At 36.3% G+C, this 22,800-nt stretch overlaps 1 protein-coding gene across 2 annotated transcripts; it reads left to right on the top strand.

Moving 5' to 3' along the window:
- Positions 1-14,396: 14,396 nt before the first annotated feature.
- Positions 14,397-22,630, top strand: LOC126823233 (putative ankyrin repeat protein RF_0381). Of its 2 annotated transcripts, XM_050551934.2 has the most exons (6): positions 14,425-14,578; positions 16,661-16,752; positions 18,907-19,218; positions 20,435-20,725; positions 20,900-21,076; positions 21,387-22,630. In XM_050551934.2, exons 2-6 carry the CDS (start codon positions 16,737-16,739, stop codon positions 21,995-21,997), a joined length of 1,407 nt encoding a protein of 468 aa, XP_050407891.2. In that variant the 5' UTR covers positions 14,425-14,578; positions 16,661-16,736; the 3' UTR covers positions 21,998-22,630. The 2 variants fall into 2 exon arrangements, with proteins under 2 accessions (XP_055957556.1, XP_050407891.2); XM_056101581.1 differs by lacking the exons at positions 20,435-20,725; positions 20,900-21,076 and having other exon boundaries at positions 14,397-14,578.
- The last annotated feature ends 170 nt before the right edge of the window (positions 22,631-22,800 follow it).

Here is a 22,800-nt window from a genome sequence, read left to right as displayed (position 1 = left end):
GGCTTACATAAAGATCACGACCTTACTAAGCAGGAATTAGAAAACCTGAAGAAACAGATGGAAACATTGAAAACAAGGCAAGATGGAGATTCCAAACGGATGTTGAAGAAAATTGAAAAAAGAGAACATGAACTAGAAACATACAAAAGACAAATCGAAGAGAAAGAAGCCCTGACAAAGAAGAGAATTGATGATTTGGAGACATTTATTAAAAATGAGGAAGGTAGGTTAATATTTATTTCAAATATATTACGTCATACACCAATCATCACAATTGGTAAAAAGGTAAAATATAACATCCAACATGGACTGATTTGATAACGTGTTATTACAGATAGACGTCGGAAACAAGAACAATTATGTAGTTACACTATATCTGATAATACAAGTGATACCTCAGATGGTACTTTGTCTGGTAATACAAGTGATACCTCAGGTGAAGAAGGTAAGTTATTCTAATATATAATATAATATCCAACAAGGACTGACTTACCTGAAACAATATTAAATATGACTTGATAAACTGTAAATATAGTATAACATGTTATATATTACAGATTGGTATCAAAAACGAGAACGATTATTTGATGCCTGTCGACATGGTACTTTGGATGATATAAAAAAGATGGCGAACATAGATGTTGACGCCAGAGGCAGTTGGAGCCAGACACCGTTATTTAAATGTTGTGAATCAAGTGTAAGTCCTGTAGATAAAATACAATATCTAGTCAGTCATGAGGCTGATATTAACACTAGAGACAGTGATAATGATACCATCTTACACGAGGCATGTCGGTATGGTACTTTATCTACAGTACAATATCTTGTTGATGATTTACACATAGATGTTAATACAAAAGGTTATATCAACCGTACACCGTTATTTAACTGTTGTAGATCACGTGTAAGTCCTGTAGATAAAATACAATATCTAGTCAGTCATCAGGCCGATATTAACGCTAGAGACAGTTATAATAATACCATCTTACACCTGGCATGTGAGTTAGGTACTTTATCAACAGTACAATATCTAGTTGATTGTTTACATCTAGATGTAAATGTTAAGGGTAAAGATGGTCACACACCTCTAATTTATTGTAGCGCGCCTGAAGCAGATGAAAAGAAACAATATATTACAGATCAAGGGGGATATAATAAAACTATTAGAACTAAACCATCGTTTTTTAGATCTTTATTTAGATGTTAAACATTTTATAGATCAAATGAAATTAAAATAAAATAAACAAGTTACAATAATTCATGTAAACTAGTCAACATAATGTTATTGTCTCGAGTCATACAAGTTAGAGTTTGTCTCTTGTCAACAGTTAAAACTACTGATGACGTATTACACTGTCTCTGGTCAACAGTTAAAACTACTGATGACGTATTACACTGTCTGTAGTCAACAGTTAAAACTACTGATGACGTATTTGTACTTTATCTACAGGACTAATACTGTGTATATATTTATTGTTTATTTCATTGTTTAATTTAATTTATTTTATTGTGTATATTTATTTTTAATGAATGTTACTGTGTACAAAAACTCGTGTTTATTTTTATACGTCCACATGCATAATGTGTATCTTGGCACTTGGCATATTCATTCCATGTACAGTAAGGACAGCAACTAATGATTTTGATGCATGCCCCGACTGTGTCTTTCGCCTACAGACCGCAATTCTGAATGGATCATTGTTGAACATGTCATATTCCTTATACCCTAAGGATGGTAACTGTTGTTTTTGGTGCATAACCGATCCCCAGGAGCGGTGATGTACCCATTTGTTTTTCTAATATTTTGTCTGTAAATTTTGCAAAACAAACCCACCGCCTAGCCTTCTTTGTCACTGTCGTTACAACCATTTTATACTTCATCTTCTTCATTTTAAAAAGTACCAGACCAATCAAATCAGGAATGTAGACGTATCATACAGCGTTAGCGTTGCTGTTGTTTAATTTATATTCTTTGATAATAAAGGGTCATTGCCCACCATTACAAGTTTCATTATCACCGTACACCTATCAAGATTTAAATATTTGGAACTTTGAATATTTGTGAAATTCAAGCCTAATACGAGTCTTTAAAAGATTGGCGGTGGCTCTGTGAGTGGATGTTAGACCCCATTCCTCTCCCCCTCTCTCTCTCTCCCCCTCTCTCTAAAAGATTGGAGAACTGCGGAGGCTCAGTGAGTAAGGCACTGGGTCGCTAACCAGGAAGTCCAGGTTTCGATACTGGTGTTAACCAAGAAAGTTCTCGGGTATTTTCCAGCGTGCTTTCCCCTTAGCAGGGGTGCAGGACAGAGGGTATGGTAAGAACAGGGTCTTCTCTTTCGGATAGGGTGAACCCATGGCAGTTAGAATTCAAAACAAGAGCAGGCCGTATCGCCGCTGCCTTGGCAAAATTTGGCCGAGAAAGTTCTCAGAGATTTTCCATTGTGGTTTCCCTTTGATAGTGGTTGGCATGGGCTCAGTACATGTTGGCGTGCACGTAAAAGAAACTAAGACAGTTGGAATTCAATTTCTGTTCAGGCAAATTTCTCTCATAGCACCCTCTATAACGTATGCCCGACTTCATTAGCTGAGTCGGTGCAGAAAAGTAGATTTCATTCAATGTCAAAAAATATTATTCAAATGTTGTATTCATGGATGGGTAACGAATCAGTTCAGATTATTTATGGATGAGGTACAAATTACCAACCGTCTAATATTTGGATTAAATGAGATTCATTCTCAATTGGAAAGAACCACGGACTGCGATGGGTCAATGGAGGTTATACAATTGAGTTATCTCCCTTCTAACCGAGACAAACCTTTAATCTAATGGAGCAATCGGGAAGGACTAGATTATCTATAACTGTGGCCTACTGCCTCAAATACATAGTTACTCAAAGGATTATCTAATATAACTGGGGAGATATTAGATCCTGATCCATAAATCATTTTCACTACAACCCGACTTCGATATCCTTGCTCCACATAATTCAGAAGATTTGTATTATAAGATACGTATATATAACCTAATCATTCGGATGGGACGATAAACCCTCATGTAACCTACACATTGGCATGTAAGTAAAAAAACCTTCGACCGTTGGAAATTGAAGGACAGCGTCTAGTTGTCCAGATGGGATGAAAACCGAGGCCCACACATGTCACAGTGGCATGCACGTAAATGAACCATTTGACCCTAGGAAATAGCAGATGGGCAGCGTCTAGTTGTCCAGATGGGACGAAAACCAAGGCCCACACGTGTCCACATTGGTGTTTACAATTAATATACATTTTATTTGTTCAATTATTTCATATCATCGAATATTTAACAAACAAATAATAACAAAAACCAACTGGATAAATAAAAAGCCCCAAGTGTGAAATATATTATCTATATTATTTATTTATATGAAACATAATTACATGATGTAAATAAACTTCTTAAAATCATATTAACATAAATAACATTAAACAACGCATAATTCATCGTGAAATAACTGTCTGTCCTTCAAGGATCTAGAACAAATGCTTCCACCAACTCCAGTACATGATAGAATTTCTTCACCCGTCCCCTAGAACATATATCTACTCGATTATCGAATCACTCTATCCACCATCTGATCCCTACAGCCGTTCATCCAGACCATATATCAATTCGATGATCGATTCACTTAATTCGCAACCCGGATTACTAAGATCGAATCCCTCCATCTGTCTCCCGAGGTATATATAGATTTAGTAACGGAATCATTTGTTTCCCTGATGTGACGGTGTGGGATGGTCCCTGGTGTGACCTTGTGGGATGGTCCCTGGTCTGACCGTGTGGGATGGTCCCTGGTGCATCTATTTTCAGGCTTTATTTTAATCAATTTTAAAAATATAACTCAAAAATTTGCAATTTCCGCTTTAAGAATGCATCCGCGAAAGGTTCAGGCTGAAATCTTAACAAAAAGTGCCGAGAGGGTGGGTGTGTGTGTGTGTGGGGGGGGGGGGGCCTCTGGTGGTTAGAAGTTTCATGCTAAAGTGATTTGTTCATGCTAAAGGAGTGATGGCTAACTGGTTAACTTTTGTGTTTTAGCAAGAGGTTCATCCACATGTTCTTTAGATATTTTAAATATGTTGAGTGTTTTCACAATTGACGTCAGCATCATCAACAACAGAATTGTATTCAGAATTGCCCTTTGTGAGTTATGTCATTTAAAGGTTTATTTTAGTCATCTCTTTGTTTCTCCTCAAAATCTTGCAAATGATATCATTGAAAGACTGATCTATAGATTCATTACGATTAGATGTACTACTATAGTATATGGTGACGTAGGATTAGGCAAAAAAGCAACAGAATCATTCATCAACAACGAAGAACTTGCCGAGAATGTGTTACCACGTGCAGCCACACGTCCTCTCGATAGACAAATTCGTAGAACACTGCAGTTACACATGCGCAGTAGACCACTTCTCATCTGAACTCAAAGTGCTGTGACGTAATATAAATCATAGGCTTTAATTCAATTTTGATCATAACCCTTCTACTCATGTGTCTTTTGAGGTTAAAAAGTATTGCAATCGGGTTTGGTGTATTATGTTTAATATCTGCAAAAGTGCTCTTTAATTCGTTTTGAAAATGCACGTTTGGTTACTTACTGGATCAATAATTGGCTGAGCACAATAAAATAACTGTAATAGTGGGATTTAAATGAAGTTGCAATTATAATTCATAATTGTGTTGTTCTAGCGTGGTTTCCCCTAGAGACAGATCGGGTGCCTGGCAAGTGACATTGTCTAATCGCTCGGAAGATCACGAGCGCCTTTTTCCTCACTGATCCATCGCAACGCCCAATCAGCACAGGAGTCATCCACATAAAAATTAACGATAATTAATATTTTGACAAAACACGTAAGATGGCTGCATAAAATTCTTAAAGCAAGCAGTTATAAATCATTTTGAAATATCTCCAGTAACAATTGACATCGAACTGGGTATATTAACGAATGAACATCACTATACAATAATGACATTAAAACAAAAATTACAAATTATCTATATCAGTATTTAGAATCAATGACTTAGGTGCATGATAAATAATATTAAATTATTTTAATTTAAGTGTTGAGGAAATGTAAATAGATAAGACAGTTCGTTCGGATTAGAACCCTCAAATTTCGGAGTAAAGCTATACTTATTAACTTTAAAGCAATTTGTCAATTTATATACGTAATAAGTACACCAGAATATGTACTTTGACAATATGATCTATCTGCTATTGTTTCTTGTTTATTTCGTATCTTAGTGTGTGTTTGTGATCTGTTATTAGTATTTATTTATTATTTAATACATTTATAATGCCTGAAAATCTTCCTTAATCATAATTCTATTGAAATGATTTTTTATACGAGTGAAATGTATTAAACTTTCATTGTTTTGCGCTTTACAAATAGTTAATCCCGTGTAAAGCCCCCCTTTGTCAGTGTTACGCCCCTCAGTCAAAATTTGAATTATTCATTGTGGGTACGGTGTGTAGAATATGCATATCAATAACACACCTTTCCTTGCCAGTCAATGTTTTCAATACTTCGGGCTCTATTAACAAACAAACGCTCTTAGTTGGTGAGCAATATGACCTTGAAATAATGCATTATCACCGATGTTGACACCCTAGTACGTTAAAGCGGAGCGCGTGCTAGTCATTATGTTTGCAGAAATATGTTCTACGTGACAAACCCTTATCAACAATCATTATATTTCATGAAACTGGCCCGCAGAGGGCGAGATATAGAAACCCTAAAATGTCTACAATTTGAATATTGTTAAAACATACTTTGCAATAAACGGGTGTAAATTTTCAGGATTATTTCACTGAATGAAAAAAAAAGGTTGTTTACCTCCGTAAGACCACAACCGTCTTATCAAACACAAATAAAATCAATGATTGTCACACACAGGGTTTTGCGGAAACAGGTACTGATAAGTGTCTGAAATTAGGCTTAAAATGTCTATTTAGAGGGAACAGACGCCCCTCGCCGTTAATTACACAACTACCAACTTAAAAATAGTCCGTCCAAAATTATGTTGACATTATTTAAATTGATTCATACAATTCCGCACGAAAGCATTCTGGCACGCGATTCGTGTGCCAAGTTTAAAATGTTCATTCTGTCTTAAATATTGGATATCAAAAGCCCATCTTTTCACGGTAAGATAATAACATCAATGACCAATAAGTCTTGTTAGCAATGTCGAAGACTGTTGATGATATTGACCATGGAATTCATATAAACCAAAAACCGAGACTACGTTAAAGATAATATCCGTAGCAAAGAAATGTAAAGTCAAAAAGAAGTATAAACAAGCCCACAGTGAGGCTGATGTCCTCCGCCGAAATCCCAATATAAATAGAGTACACATATTAATTAATTGCACGTTTATCCTTTTCAAAGTATCGAGCAATCAAACTGATTATCAACTACACACCAAGTTTCATCACTCTCTATCAGATAGAATCAAAGTCAAAGAAATTTCTTAGCCCTGCTTAGCTTTAGCGGAAGATGTTAATCATTCAACTCAGTCAAGATGTTCACCTAATTTGTTTTCTTTATAATTGCTTGAATTACCGCGCAAGATTTGTTTCCGGCACCAGATGAAATATATTTTCAAAATAAAATGTGAAACCCGATTTTCGTGTAACAGTAACAAATTATTGTCTTAAGCAAGTCTTAACCCATTGTTAAACAGATAAAATAAATTTTACATGACATAACTGAATAAAGCACAGCAACATTGTATTAAACTTGCGATCATTAAATGAGAAGTGCATGTATACCCTGCATCGTGCACGATAAACCGGACAGGTGAAGATGATTGGGAATTCTCTAGAAATATTACTCATGTATGTTTTGTGGGTCGTGTGAAAATAAAAGGTTGCCATGCCCTTGCTGTCCATAAATATGTTATTTTCTTCTTGAACTGTATAAGGATTAGTCATGTGTTTGGTTTAGTTTCATGTATTTATGCATAAGTTATTATAAATAAAAGTTGCCTTTCTATAGGTGTATAGAAATTTGAGTATTAGGAATGTTAAGCGCACAATTAAATTCATATCTATTCAAATTGTTGTTAGTCATAAATGTGACAGGATTCGCTCCCAGTATCATCCCATCGTTTGCGTTGAATCATATCAATTATGAAACACAAAGGAGGTCGTTGGAAATAATTATTTTTAAACTTGTTTTTTTGGGGGAAATTAAGTGTTAACAGGGTAAATGGAGAATCTTCATACACACTCATTTAAAGATACATTATTGGAAATCAGATTAAGAGCTGGTAGTTTTCACTGTAATAGTTAAAAACTAGATAATTTAACGGGAATTTGCTGAAAATTTCAGTCAAATTGCTCAACCCTGAACCGAGAATTAAGCGATTGAATTTCGGGCCTAGCCTCTTGGTCTACCTCTAGGTATATATGTGTGTGTGTTTATTGTCACCCCTAGTAACATTTCAAACATTCATTTTAACAATAAAAAATAAAGCGTGATTAGCAGATAATAACTAAATACTAATGCTTCTAAAACTATCTAGATCATTTATATCGTGTAAATGAACTAACTTATAGAAATGGAAACCTGTTATGTAGGTTAACGCCCCACAAGTAAGTAGTTATTTGATATCAACAGCCCCTATCTACAGCCTACAAGTCCACTCTCCGACATCCTACAGGTGCTCTTTCCTACCATCTAAGGGTCCAACCCCCTACAGCCTATAAACCCACGATCCCACGGCCTACAGAGATTTAAAAAACCAATCGATGGCATTTGTGTTCATTAAAGGACAATATTGGTGCCAGTCATTATTATTTTATGACAGAGATCAATGCTATGTCAGATGCGTAATCAATGCCTGAACAATCGGAAGTGACGAACGCAAAAGGAAAACACGAGTTATCCCTCTATATAACTGACTGAAGTGACGAGTGATAACATATCCATGGGCGAATTTCTGCTCACTAATAATTCCTTTGAAGACCAGAATGATGTTCTATTATATAACCTATTTAATAACAAATCAATTTGATCAATATTCTATCCACCAAAGTAACAAACAAGACAGAATTCGAAAAATATAAAAACTAGTCAAATACATCCTAAAGTATTTCAAAAACACACAATTGACAGTTTGAACACGAAATTAGTTAGGACAATTATGTACTGGGGGTCTGTTATGTTGTCGGCATTGTAAAGGGGTGACATACAATTGAACCCCTCCCCAATCCCTCTTGGCTACAGGCCTGGTTGTGTAAGATTATCATGGAGGTTTTGTAAAATTGTCAACAGTCTGTCATAATAAAAAAGCAAATCCCACTAAATATAGGACATTTGCAAGTATAAACTGAAAATAAATTCCCCGGGAAAACCTCTCTATAATTTGTGGTATACGTGAGATTTGCACGTGGACATTAAATAGGTTGATTGTTCACCTGAACAAAGAATGATAACATTAATAAATACACGGAGACGTTTTATTGTGTAATCATCAATAGATATATCATTGAATGACATTTAGAAGTAGAGGTATAAAATCCATAATAACAAAATCAGATCAAATTAAATGGGGTTTAACGTCCTACTGTTCTGCTCCTACTGGGCAAATGAAGACGGGCAAACGCCGTACAGTGTGCTATGGTGGGATTGTTGCCGCTATCTGGGCACAATTTCTCTCTGTTGTATGGCCTAATAAGCCCCATACGGAGCAGAACAGTAGGACATTAAATAAACTCAATTTAATTTTAATCATATGGTAGCGACTTTTATTTTTGTATTATTTAAAATTGCTTGAATTAGATCTCAAGTTTTTTTTTAGTACTAGATGACACATATTTTCTGGGGATTTCCGTGTGGGAGATAAAAAACAGAAATATGATTGACATAATTGAAAAATGCACAGCAAAATTGTAATAACCTTGCCAACTCATCAAACGAGAACTGGTATTAGGTATTCTTGAAATAGCGCGTATATCCCGCATCGTGCACGATAAACCGGATAGGTGACGAAGATTGGGGATTCTCTAGAAATATTACTCATTTAACTGCTTTGTGGGTCGTGTGAAATATAAGGTTGCCCTGCCCTTGCTGTCCATAAATATGTTATTTTCTTATTATGTTCCTGTTTGAAAAGAACCATACTGTAATGACGGGTTTCGGTGGCGGGTCTCTAAGTTCAGAATGCGATAGTCTATTGAAATTTATAAATATTAGTCATGTGTTTGTTGTATTTATGTCTGAATTACCATAAATGGGAGTCGTCTTTGTACAGATATCAGTTTTTCTTTTATGTCCCTGAAAGCAGATTTCATATCGATTTTAATGGTCGTTATACATAAATGGTGCAGGATCAGCTCCCATTTGCATATCAATCGTTGCGTTGAATCATACGAATAATGAAACACAAAGAAAAGCCGTTGGATAAAAATAGTTTTAACTTCACACGCCCTCATTTGACATGGGATTATATTGCGTTCCCCCTATCCTTCCGTAGATCTACCTGTCCGTCCACAATTCTTGTAAACAAGATGAGAGAGAGAAATGGGTTTAACGTCCACTCGATACAAACTAGGTCATTCCGGGACTAACACATGGTTCAGTTATATTCAATAATTCGCTTGCGCGCAGTGGTCTTTAGCAGTGGAATGACCCAGAGAAAACCAACCAGATTGGAAGGCGATCCTACTCCTAGTCACGTACAACCGGGGAATCAAAACTACGCCAGTTGACTCAATGACAGATCGTGTGATACAGCGCGCACGTGCTAACCATTCAGCCATCCATCCCTCCTCGCAAAGATAAGACTTTGAAAGTTAAAGATACATTATGGGAGATTCGATCACGAGTTGGCAGTTCTCACTATAATAGTTAAAATCTAGATAATGTAAAGGCAATTTGCTGAAAATTTCATTCAAATTGATCTAATATGAACCGAAAACAAAACGATTGAATTTCCGCCTAGCCTTGATCATCATTCTTAAAGTCAGTACGATAAACAGCATAGTCTCGATTATCCATTTAATCCTTAAATCGTGAAGGAAAGTTATGCAGTCAATCCGCTAACAATCCACTAAATATCACAGGCTAGCGATGCCACCTAGAGTTGATTATGGTCTGGATAGGTTAATTACTGTCTAATTAATAATTTAGATAACATTTCAGGCCTACAGAAAGACCTGCAATAGACAGATTTAGCTCTTGCATAATGTATGTTTAATTGTTCATACTAGTTGTGGTTTCCCCTTGTCAGTGGTGCGGGTCGGATGGCCTGACAAGGACAGCTGTCTAGTCGTTCGGGTGGGAAGAACAACCGAGGTCCAGTGTACACATTCGCGTGCACGTTAAAGATCTCTTTGCAGCTCGAATTCGATATAAGAGTAGGCTATAATGCCACTGCCCGAGCAAAATGTTTCTCATAGCACACTGTATGGCGTATGCCCGTCTTCATTAGCCCAGTCGGGACAGAACAGTAGGACGCTAAACCCCATTTCATTTGTTTAGCTAGTCTCCGGGTGGAAACCTATTAAATTGCATAGTTGACTAGGCCGTGTACAACCAAAGCCTACAAACGGTATACGGGTCATAGTTCTGTTTTAAATCTTTGTGTGATCCTTACGAAATTGAGACCCGCCTCGCAATTGTATTCGTAGTTTGTTCCCCTCGGATAGGCCATCAGTCAACGCCGCTTTTAATCCATTTTCAAAAGTTCGCAGTTTGCAATAATATAAATATGTTCCCAATTCCACATTTAGCTCACCACATTAGCACGTTGAATATTAACTGCACTTGTCTATCATTAGAACAATTTGTCCTGGACCAAGACGTGTCTGAGTTTGGCACACATTTTGCAGAGTTAACGATGCGGGCTGATATTTTGAGAGATTTGTTTTTTTTTAAGCTTTAGCTCATTTTATTATATCTTTCTACCATAAATAATGCCCGAATTTAAGTATACCAAAAGTTAAAGAAGAAATGTGACCAGTTTTTGAGTCATTCAGATATGACTGCCAAAATTGTCATCAGCACGCATGTTTTTTAGGCTAAAGTCTAACCAGAAAACTTAAGTGTCAATACATAATAAAATTTATATTCCATTAATCAATTCCATTCCGCCATTGGTTTGTCTGAAACTTGTCATTTGTGTTCATGGGCATCAGGGTCGAGATGGCAACGTTATATGTTTTATTCGTCTAATTTACTATAAAACACCATTCGGTTCGCGTCACGGGTTAACGGCATATTAATACTTTATTCACTGAGATGGTTCCTTTACTTGTGGTTTATTTTTCGAATTGCTTTTTGTATTTATTTACAGAGGTTAAAAGTTTAAATGGAAATATTTAAGCACCTTCTTGTTAAACCGTTGAAAGATTTAAATGTGTATTAGGGTGTTAAAGGTTAAAAGTTATTCCCTACAAGGTGGTCCCCTACGGTTCTTACCATACAATTCAGCTGTGAAATAACACAGTTTCTTTCATTATGTGTACAACAATGAAACTAGTTCAATTGCAATTTGTCTAAACCACGGTGTTGTGATGTATGCATCTAAATGTTTCGACGACCCACCAATCAGTAGTGGCGTGATGATTAAATTTATCGGACATGGAATGTGAAAATGCTTTGGAACTTTCAACTATAACACCTTGCACTAATTACTCAATATAAGCCAAAAGGATCCACCTTGTTCATTTATAGTCCGGCCCTGTCTTCAGTATTAAAATATTATAATGAACACAAAGTATATTTAGTAATCCGTATAGTAGTACTACAGTTACAGCTACCTACGCTCTCTCAGTGACCCTATACAGTTGTCAGTTTGATCATAAATGCGCTCCTCAATGTGCTCTCAGTGTTCCGAGGGTTCACGGTGGGTTAGACGCTGGCTCGCTAGGTCGGGTATTCGATCCCTGCATTGGTGGAGAAATTTTATCCAGATTTTCCTGCGTGGTTCCCCCTTGACAGTTGGAATTCGGTATAGGAGTAGGCCGTAGTGCCGCCGCCCGGCAACATTTCCCTCATACCACACTGTATGGCGTATGCCCGTCTTCATTGGCCCAGTTCGGAGCAGAACAGTAGAGCGTGAAACCCCATTTCATTTCATTTCTCAGTGCTCCGAAGTCGTTGCTGTTGCGCTCTCAATACGTTTATTGAACAGGAGCTATCTGTATAACAATAGAATCTCCTTCAACCACAGCAGCAGTCTACTTAAAACCCTGCCACACTCATCCGCGAACACGCTGGCCCTCCTACTGCGATACCGTCGACATGAACTACCTCTACAACCAAACCCCGGCAACGCATCCCATGTAGCAGCACGTGAACTATATGATAGCGTTGTCAAGAAACGACTATACGCTCTTCAACTGCCTTGAGAAGTTTTTTTTTCAGGTTTCCAAGACCAGGGACAAAAAATACGGACTCAACAGGACCACAGAAAGATTAAAAAACAAAACACCCTAAGCTGTAGAGTGTTTTTAGGAATTCAGATGAGATAGCCTGGGGCAGCTATGAAATTCAACAGGTGCCTCTTGGGACTAGCTAAACAACCACAGCTAGTTTGAAAAATTAGTTTTCAAAAAGTTTTATGTGTCAAATGTTTACAAGAATTGTGGACGGGCGGAAGGATCTACGGAAGGGTAGGGGTGATTACAATATAGTCACATATTAAATGAGGGCGCATGAAGATTCTCCATTTCTGCTGTTGACACGTCATTCCACAAAAAGCCAAGTTAAAGATAATTTTATCTAACGTCTGTCTTTGTGTCTCATTATTCATATGATTCAATGCAAACCTTTGGCTTGTCAACAGCCATGTATGGGAGCTAATCTTGTCCCATTTATGGCTAACGACCATTTAAATAGATATGAATTTTGCTTTCAAGGACATAATATCAAAGCTAAACTGAGATCTGTACAGCTACAAAAGGACAACTTCCATTTATGGTAATTTTAACATGACACTTCACCAACACATGACTAATCTTTATATATACATTTCAATAAAAACGCACCCCTTAAAACATGTAACACGTGATTACAGTATGGTTCTTTTACACAAGAACACGACAAGAAAATAAAATATTTATGGAATGCAAGGTCAAACGATCCACAAAACAGCTAAAGAATTTCTAGAGAATTCCCAATAATTTAATCACCTATCCAGTTTATCGTGTACAATTTGATGAGTTGGCAGGGTTAATACAATTTTGATCTGTTTTAAATAATTATGTCATTTGTAGTTTCTTTTAGCTCTTTAACTATGGGTTGCTCTTGTTGTTGTTGTCTAGCGAAAATCGGGTTTCACATTTCACTTGGCTGACTACGTGCGTTTGATTTTTCCCCGGAAAATATATTTCATCTAGCACTAGAAACAAATCTTGTAAGATAATTCAAGTAATTTTAAATAACACAAGATACATAACACATAGTTTAACGTACTACTGGTCGAATACAACGTCGTTGTCATTATGGACAACCATTGTTTATAATAATAATAATAATATAATGATATATTGCGTACATTCCACCCATACAGTATGCTCATGGCGCAGGGTTGTTTAGCTCTTCAGTTTTATAGTTTACTAACAGGATTCAAACAGATGAGATTTTTGCGTTTGTTTGAACAATATTTTATTTCTATTATATCATGATTATATACAATATTGATGTAATGGATCTGAAAACAAGCCATAGCTTATATAATTTGAAAGTTTCCAAACATTGTAAAGTTTTGAGAATCACAGGTAAAGAGTTCCATAGTTTTGGCACAATGTGAGATAATCGTCGAAATCCAAAGGAATTAAGTCTATCAATTGATCCTGTTAGAAGGGTGGTCATTTTGTGATTTCGGGGTGCGTTTGGGGTATATTCAGATAGCATTGAACCAAAGTATTTTGAGGCTGTTCCATTTGTTACTATGAGGAATGGATTCCTGATAAAAACGTTTTAGTAAATACGCTAGATGATAGAATAGGTTAAATGATAAAACATCACTTTGATATAATGGGTTAGATGATATAAAATTAACCTTTTAGTATCAATATCAATATCATTACTTTTGAATATACAACAAATCTTAAAAGGTTAAAACAAATGTTATTAATATTAGTGATGTAGAAGAGTGGACCTATAGGTTGTTGTTCATAGAAGCTATACATATCAAATAACCAATTACGTGTTGGGTGGCAACCAACATAACAGGTTTCAATGTCTATAAGTTAGTTTACATGATATAACTGGTGGAGATGTAAATAGTAGCATTAGTCATTATCTACCAATCATACAGGACAGAGTTTAAATCACACCTTATTTATAGTAGCATTACTCATAATCTACCAATCATACAGGACAACGTTTAAATCACGCTTTATTCTTTATTATTAAAATGAATGTTTGAAATTGTGTTAGAGGTGTCAGTAAACAAACGCGCATATATCTAGCGGCATACCCCGAGGCGAGCGTCAGAAAGTATCCAGACAGCAGACCTTAAACAGCTATCCACCTAGAGTTGGTCATTGCATCACATACAAGAAAAATTAAACACCGTCAGGTAGATATGATATTATTTTAGATATTTATTTTATATATTTATACAGTAGGAAATATTTCATAATAACTCTATTAATATTTTATATCTTTAGATAGTAGGAAATACTTCATATCTTTATATATTCGGAACTCTTTCGTAATAACTCTATTAATAATGTGCCTCTTATCGGCTGGTATTTTAACTACGGCCTTGTTTAACAAGCAACTTTTCTACTTCAATCTGGCTCATGAATACACCTTGAAGTGTGTTGTGACGGAAAGCGTAGGATTAGGAATATTCTGAAAAATAGATTCTATTTGATTTGATGCATTCTGAGTTATATTCCTGCCCAGTTACATCAGTTGAATAAAATAGAAATATTAAACATTTTGTGAATTAGAACATAAGTTTCAAACTTCAATTTTGGTATGAATCCTAGCCAGACCATATTATACAGTCTATATACGAGACGCCAATAGCCAAAAATTGATCATGATAGGAACGGCACGATTTGAGGGTAACCTTCATATTTTCTAAACCTAAATATAGAATCTCTCGGTCTATCCAAAAATACGAGGGGGGGGGGGCACAAAATATATAAAGAACAACATTAAACGATTCTAAGAAAAAAATCTGGGACATCCGTATTTTATATATTACATATTTTTGTATAATAGTAAACCTCATAGGGTATTCTACGCCAGTATTTGAAGTTTATTTTAACGTTTCAAGTTTGTCTTATTTGTATTTTAGTTTGTATTTGTATATTTAATATCTGTACCAAAGGATGCGTACTATCATTTATAGTCATATCATGTGTTACAATATTATATTTAGACATTTTCCTGACAGTTACAACTAAGATAGGGGATGTTCGATTGGGAGTGCGGAACGATCCACATTCCGAGCATTGCAATCGAGTGACGCAATCGAATGAATTGCAATCAAATTTCTGTCAGTCTGGGCTACCCAAATGGTGCGAGTAGAATTGTGACGTAATTAAACACAACGAATGTGTCTCAGCTATTATGGTTGGTTGGGATATTTTTCATATGTAGTCGGTGCATGCGTTGTAGCCCCAAATCCCCATTTTCACTCGATTGTAAGTAGGCCGGCCTACTTTTGGGATTGAGCATAAATCAGTTATCCCCTGTGAGTAGTGATGCTTTTAAAGGGTGCATGTCTCTATGTTTTGGAACCATAAATGGGTCTAAAAGCACATATTTATGTAATCTGAGTGTATATATGTTCAGCGAAAAACGTGAACAGTCCAAAATGAACGACAATTGTTTACGCCTAATGAGCCCATTCTTCAAGGTTTTTTTTTTATTATTATTTTATCATTTGTGAATCAGCCATTACTGCTGCATTGTAATTTAAATTATGTTTTTCTTTTTTCATTACTTTACACCCGAAACGATAGGGCACATTGTGTCTGAAATATTGGATATTAGCATACCACATTTTCACGGCAACATAACAAAATCAGTATGGCTTGAAGTAGACCGAATTCTAATTTGTGTTTTTAACTTCGAATATTATGGAAAATATTGAGTTAGAGACTTAGCTCCTTTAAAAGGGGCGGGGGGTGGGGTACGCTAGCCTAGAGGTCGCGTGTTCGATCCCGCATTAGTCAAGAAAGTTCATCAGGATTTTCAGGCGTGGTTTCCCCTTGTCAGTGGTGCAGGGCGGAGGGCCTAACAAGGACAGCTTGTAGTCGTTCGGATGGGACGAAAAACCGGGGTCCCTTGTACACATTGGCGTGCACGTAAAAAATCCCTTGGCAGTTGGAATTCGATATAAGAGCAGGCCATAGTGCCCCTGCCCGGGCCAAATTTCCCTCATAGCACAGTGTATGGCGTATGCCATCTTTATTAGCCCAGTCGGAACAGAACAGTAGGACTTTTAACCCCCTTTTTATTTCGTTTTTGGCGATTGCAGGGATTCCATAAATTAATTGAGCAGTTAGGTGTTTCACATAACCAAGCTATGTATAATACAGCCAGCTCTCCACATCAGTAATCCTGGAATACACAGGTCAATTTTATAGAAAGACAATCGGAAAGAAATGAAATCTAATTTAACTTATTCTTGTTTTCTCAGATAAAAGACCAGGTTAAGTGAGATACCTACATGTATCTAGATCGAGTATAGAAATTATACAAAATCCATTATTAAGATGTCGAGCTACCAAGGTATGTGGAATGATATATTAATACCTTCTTTACTCTCAGGTTCACAATGATGCCACATAATATTGTCTCTAATCGGTCCAAAAGGCGTATGTCATAAAACTTGTTCTTTACCTGCCCAAGGGGGGTTGGATGGCCGAATGGTTAGCACGCTGCGCTGTAGCATACGTTCTGTCATTGAGACAACTGGCGGGGTTTCGATTCCCCGGTTGTACGTGACAAGGAGTAGGGTCGCCTGTCCAACCTCGTGGGTTTTCCCCGGGTCCTCCGGTTTCCTCCCACAGCTAAAGACCCCTACGCGCAAGCGAATTATTGAAATAAAATTGAACCATGTGTTAGTCCCGAAATGACCTGGTTTGTGTCGAGTGGACGTTAAACCCCATTTCTCTCTCTCTCTCTTTTTACCTGCCCAAATTTCAAGAGGGTCTCCTGAATATCTATTTGGATATAAACCAAATGTTATTTCTTTTTCATTATAATTCTTTCCTATACTTACTCATAGTTTTTGTTTTGTGAAAAATGACTCACGCCCTAACATTATATTTAATTCATCCGTAGCTACTTTCATATTGTTCATACACTTATGGAGTATTAAAGGGCCAATCCCGATAATATTTTGGAGAATAAAACTGCTTATTTTTGTGTTAAAATCCCTTAAAATCCTCTACCGTAGGGCATAGCAACTAACTCAATATATTATGTGACAGTCGTGGAAAACATGATTAAGGAATACGAACATGATAATTGATCGGAAAAAACAATCTCCTTCACCATCTCGGTCGTAGTAACCATACAACATCAAAGGTCGGCGATATTGTCTTTGTTTCAATCTCAAACTCAAGCCATTAAGGGCCTTCTACGACATTGTGTACTCTGCTTAAAAGAAGTCATTATAATCTCACTTAACTTTAAAGGGACTAACCCGATTTGAACAGAATCTCCAAAATAAAAGTCCGAGTACGTATGAAATTTCAGGGACAAAATATAGAGGAATGGTGTATTTACCTTGTCTCAAAGTTTCAGCTCCAAATATTGAGTCGTTTGGACGACGTAACCATCTTAAGATTTCGGGTCAGTTTTTTCGTTGAGTGACCTGATAATCGATTCCCGTTCCTTGAGAGATCTATACAGTGTATTTCAAATACACATTATTTTTATTGAAAAAAGGGGGTTTTATACAGACACCGCATAATGCAGCTTGGGACGCCGGTCTCCATTTCCAGATGAAGTCTGACGGGTTTAAGTCGTTTAAAAACGTATCACAAATATTGAGTTAGTTTCCCGGTCGTTAGGTAGAGGATTTTAGGGGATTTTAACACAAAATTAAGCAGTTTTATTCTCCCAAAAATTATCGGGATTAGCCCTTTAAGGTACCTCCCATATGTCTCTTACATTTAAGTGGATTCTGCTCACTTAAACTGTGTGCTTTGAGGTAACAAGGGCACGTATATTCGTAACTTAGCCTCGATTTCCTATTTTTAAATCAAATTTTCAAATGGCGAACCGTTCTAATCTAGTTTAAATCTCAAGTATCCGATGCCACTGAGAGTTGATCTTTGTCTTGTTTTGTTATTAAATGTCTAATTAATAATTGAGATGACATTTGAAGCCTAAATGTCATTGAGTCAACTGGCGTGGTTTCGAATCCCGGTTGTACGTGGCAAGGAGTAGGGTCGCCTGTCCAACCTCGTGGGTTTTCTCCGGGTCCTCCGGTTTCCTCCCACTGCTAAAGACCCCTACGCGCAAGCGAATTATTGAAATAAAATTAAACCGTATGTTAGTCCCGAAATGACCTAGTTTGTGTCGAGTGGACGTTAAACCCCATCTCTCTCTCTCTCTCTCTCTCTCTCTCTCTCTTTGAAGCCTAAAGAAAGAGCTGCAATAGGCAGATTTAGCGCTTACATAATGTATGTTTAATTATAATGCTAAATACTTACCCTTAACAGGACGTTACGTATATATTCAGTGCAATCTAGTAGTTAAGTGACTATCTTAGACTTAAGATATACTTTGAATACGGACCTAGATGTTGATTTAGAATAACATCTACAATCGACATTTTATTTTAATACAGCATTAAGACATGAAAGGTTATTGACATTTTATTTTAATGAGAATATCAAGAATACAATAAAACTGTGTAATAAATTATTTCAGGAAGACTTAAAGGTCGGATGCCAGAAGACGATTATGTGAAGGTGCGAGCTAATTACACTGATCTGTGTGAACATATCAAAGAACCAGTAAAACTTAGCACTAAATTATTTGAAAAAAACGTATTCGACATAGATCAAAAGGAAGAAATACAGAAACTTTTTAGGAACGCAGAAAATGGTCGCTGGACAGCTGCTGACAAGTTACTGATGTATGTCTTATCAAACTGTGGTGATGCCTATGGTAAATTCATCCAATGTTTACGAGAACTAGGTTACAGAGAAATCGTAAATGTATTAGAAAACACCACGAATGGTAAGTTTATTTCTATTTTAAACAAGAACAACACACTATATGTAAATAAACATTGACAACTTATAAAAATATAAAAATACAAACGTACCGGTTTCTGTTCTTATTTGTTTAAATGAATCTGATTTTTGCCAGAAATTAGTTTTATTAGTTCTATGATTAAAGATCGTTAATTGCTACCCTTTTAGACATTTAACATCATAGAAAATATAAATGATGGATCCCTAATATTTTTTTCTTATCTTTATTAAATTAGGCCTACAACAGATGCCTTTTATTAACATGACAATATACTGTATGTGATTATAACAAAATAAGAAAGATTGACACTATGAACGATACAATATCTTACTATAACTGGATTATCTCCCTTATTTTTGTTGGCGCTTTTTACATTCTAACTTGTGACGTCAATTGGCAGACGACCACCTTTGTGTAACGTCATTTAGCAGACGACCGCCGTCAAGACTGGTTGCATACGTTTAATGGCTTTCATGTATTTTAATTCAGTTCTGTTTCTCGCTCAATGTGCTGACATTGAGATTTCTTGTAGACCGATCATGACTCTCACCAGTATGATACGACCTTCCGGAAATATTCCCCGTTTTTTTTTTAATTGTTTCCATTATTCTTAGTTTGATTTTATTTTGAGTGAAGTCTATATCACGATAGGCCAGGGATTAGGGATTGAAGGTAGTGGACGCTTATAGCTTATAGCTTATAGTTTTTTTATTTGAAATGTCTACGTATATTGGAGCCACGGTGGCTCAGTGAGTAAGACATTGGCTCGTTAAACTGGATGTCCCATGTTGTATCCCTGCCTTGGCCGAGTAAGTTCGTCGGTATTTTCCGGCGTGGTATACGCGTGTTAGTGATGTAGGATGGTGGGCAAGGGAAAATGTATAGTCGTTCGGATGGGACGAAAAAACCGAGGCCCCGTGTACACATTCGCCTAAACGAGAAAGATCCCCCGGCAGTTGGATATGTAAGAGAGGGTCGTAATGCCGCTGCCTGGGCAAAATTTCCCTCGTAGCACACTATATGGCGTATGCCCGTCTTCATTAGCCCAGTCGGAACAAAAAAGTCGGACGTTAAACCCCATTTCTGATCATTTGTCTATGTATATTGTGTTATGTCCGTGGGTTTGTCTTGTGTAACTGTGTATTATATTATATTATACAGGTAATAGTATTGAATTGTAAGTAATTTTATCATACAGGTAAAAATAAAACCAACCTGATGACAGAACAAGACAAGACAAGACATCACCTAGAAGACTTACATAAAGATCACGACCTTACTAAACAGGAATTAGAGAACCTGAAGAAACAGATGGAAACATTGAAAACAAGGCAAGATGAAGATTCTAAACAGATGTTGAAGAAAATCGAAAAGAGAGAACATGAACTAGAAACATACAAAAAACAAACTGAAGAGAAAGAAGCTCTGACAAAGAAGAGAATTGATGAGTTGGAGAAATGTATTAAAACTCTTAATCTAAATGAGAAAGGTAGGTTAATATTATTACGTCATACACACATCGTCACATGTTATTACGTCATACACTCATCGTCACAAGTTATTACGTCATATACCTATCGTCATTGAAGTCAGAAGACGTATAATAAACTTTATAGTTATTCTAGTTAGATGAAAAATATTAAATATGACTTCTATATTACAGATACCATTCAGCCACATTTATTACCTGGTACTTTGTCTGGTAATACAAGTGATACCCCACATGATACTTTGTCTGGTAATACAAGTGGTACCTCAGATGATAATTTGTCTGGTAATACAAGGGATACCTCAGATGGTACTTTGTCTGGTAATACAAGTGATACTTCAGCTAAGAAAAGTAAGTTATTCTAATATATAATACTAGCAGGATACCCGGCTACGCTCGGGGGTCATAACTCCGAAACCGGAAGTGGTAGACTAACGCCGCCTGGCCCATGTTACTCCCCAGTCCGAGCTACCCCTATACCCCAAATTCAGACTCGGGCCAGACCTAGTGTAGCCGCCAACCCCGAACAGACAGACAGACAGACAAACGACAGTCACAAATATTAGTATAGATAATATCCAACAAGGACTGACTTACCTGAAAAAATATTAAATATGACTTGATAAACTGTAAATATAGTATAACATGTTATATATTACAGATACACGTCAACAACAACAACAACAATTATTTAAAGCCTGTCGACATGGTACTTTGGATGATATAAAAAACATGGTGAACATAGATGTTAACGTCAGAGACAAGTGGGACCAGACACCGTTATTTGACTGTTGTGGATCAAGTGTAAGTCCTGTAGATAAAATAAAATATCTAGTCAGTCATCAGGCTGATATTAACGCTAGAGACAGTGATAATAGTACCATCTTACACTGGGCATGTATGAATGGTACTTTATCTACAGTACAATATCTTGTTGATGATTTACACATGAATGTTAATACAACAGGTCGTTACAACCGTACACCGTTATTTTACTGTTGTATGTCAAGTGTAAGTCCTGTAGATAAAATAAAATATCTAGTCAGTCATCAGGCTGATATTAACGCTAGAGACAGTAATAATACTACCATCTTACACCTGGCATGTCTATTTAGTACTTTATCTACAGTACAATATCTAGTTGAGTGTTTACATCTAGATCTACATGTCAAGAATAAAGGTGGTCAAACAGTTCTAGATTATTGTAGGACATTAGACACTGAACAAGATGAAAAGATAAAATATATCACAGATCAAATGAAATTAAAATAAACAAGTTATAATAATTCGTGTAAACTAGTCAACATAATGTTATTGTCTCTAGTCATACAATTTACAGTTTTATTGTCTCTTGTCAACAGTTAAAACTACTGATGACGTATTATACTGTCTCTAGTCAACTACTGATGACGTATTACACTGTCTGTAGTCAACAGTTAAAACTACTGATGACGTATTACACTGTCTCTAGTCAACTACTGATGACGTATTACACTGTCTGTAGTCAACAGTTAAAACTACTGATGACGTATTATACTGTCTCTGGTCAACAGTTAAAACTACTGATGACGTATTACACTGTCTGTAGTCAACAGTTAAAACTACCGATGACGTATTACACTGTCTCTGGTCAACATTTAAAACTACTGATGACGTATTATACTGTCTCTAGTCAACTACTGATGACGTATTATACTGTCTGTAGTCAACAGTTAAAACTACTGATGACGTATTACACTGTCTCTAGTCAACAGTTAAAACTACTGATGACGTATTTGTATTTTATCTACAGGACTAATACTGTGTATATATTTATTGTTTATTTTATTGTTTAATTTATTTAAAATGTCTTCAATATTTTTTTTGTATATATTTATTTTCAATTAAAAATACTGTTTACAAAAACTCGTGTTTATTTTTATACGTTCAATCGTGTCTTTGCGCTTGTGTCTATGTTTGGCCCACAGACTTCAATTCTTTGGTGCATGCCCAAGCCCCAGGGACAGAGCCATGCCCAATGTCCTTTATTTAGGTGCATGTCCAACCCCCAGGGGTGGTGAAATGAAATGACAGGT

Source organism: Patella vulgata, chromosome 6 (assembly GCF_932274485.2).
Source record: "Patella vulgata chromosome 6, xgPatVulg1.2, whole genome shotgun sequence".
Lineage (NCBI taxonomy): Eukaryota > Metazoa > Mollusca > Gastropoda > Patellidae > Patella > Patella vulgata.
Note: the sequence above shows the minus strand (reverse complement) of the source record. Positions and strands in the feature narration are given on the sequence as shown.

Bases quoted from the DNA above. Each gene is read 5' to 3' on its own strand.
- LOC126823233 (XM_050551934.2), top strand. The intron at 19,219-20,434 runs GTAAGTTTATTT...TTTATCATACAG, and splicing joins ATTAGAAAACACCACGAATG to GTAAAAATAAAACCAACCTG. The intron at 20,726-20,899 runs GTAGGTTAATAT...TCTATATTACAG, and splicing joins TCTTAATCTAAATGAGAAAG to ATACCATTCAGCCACATTTA.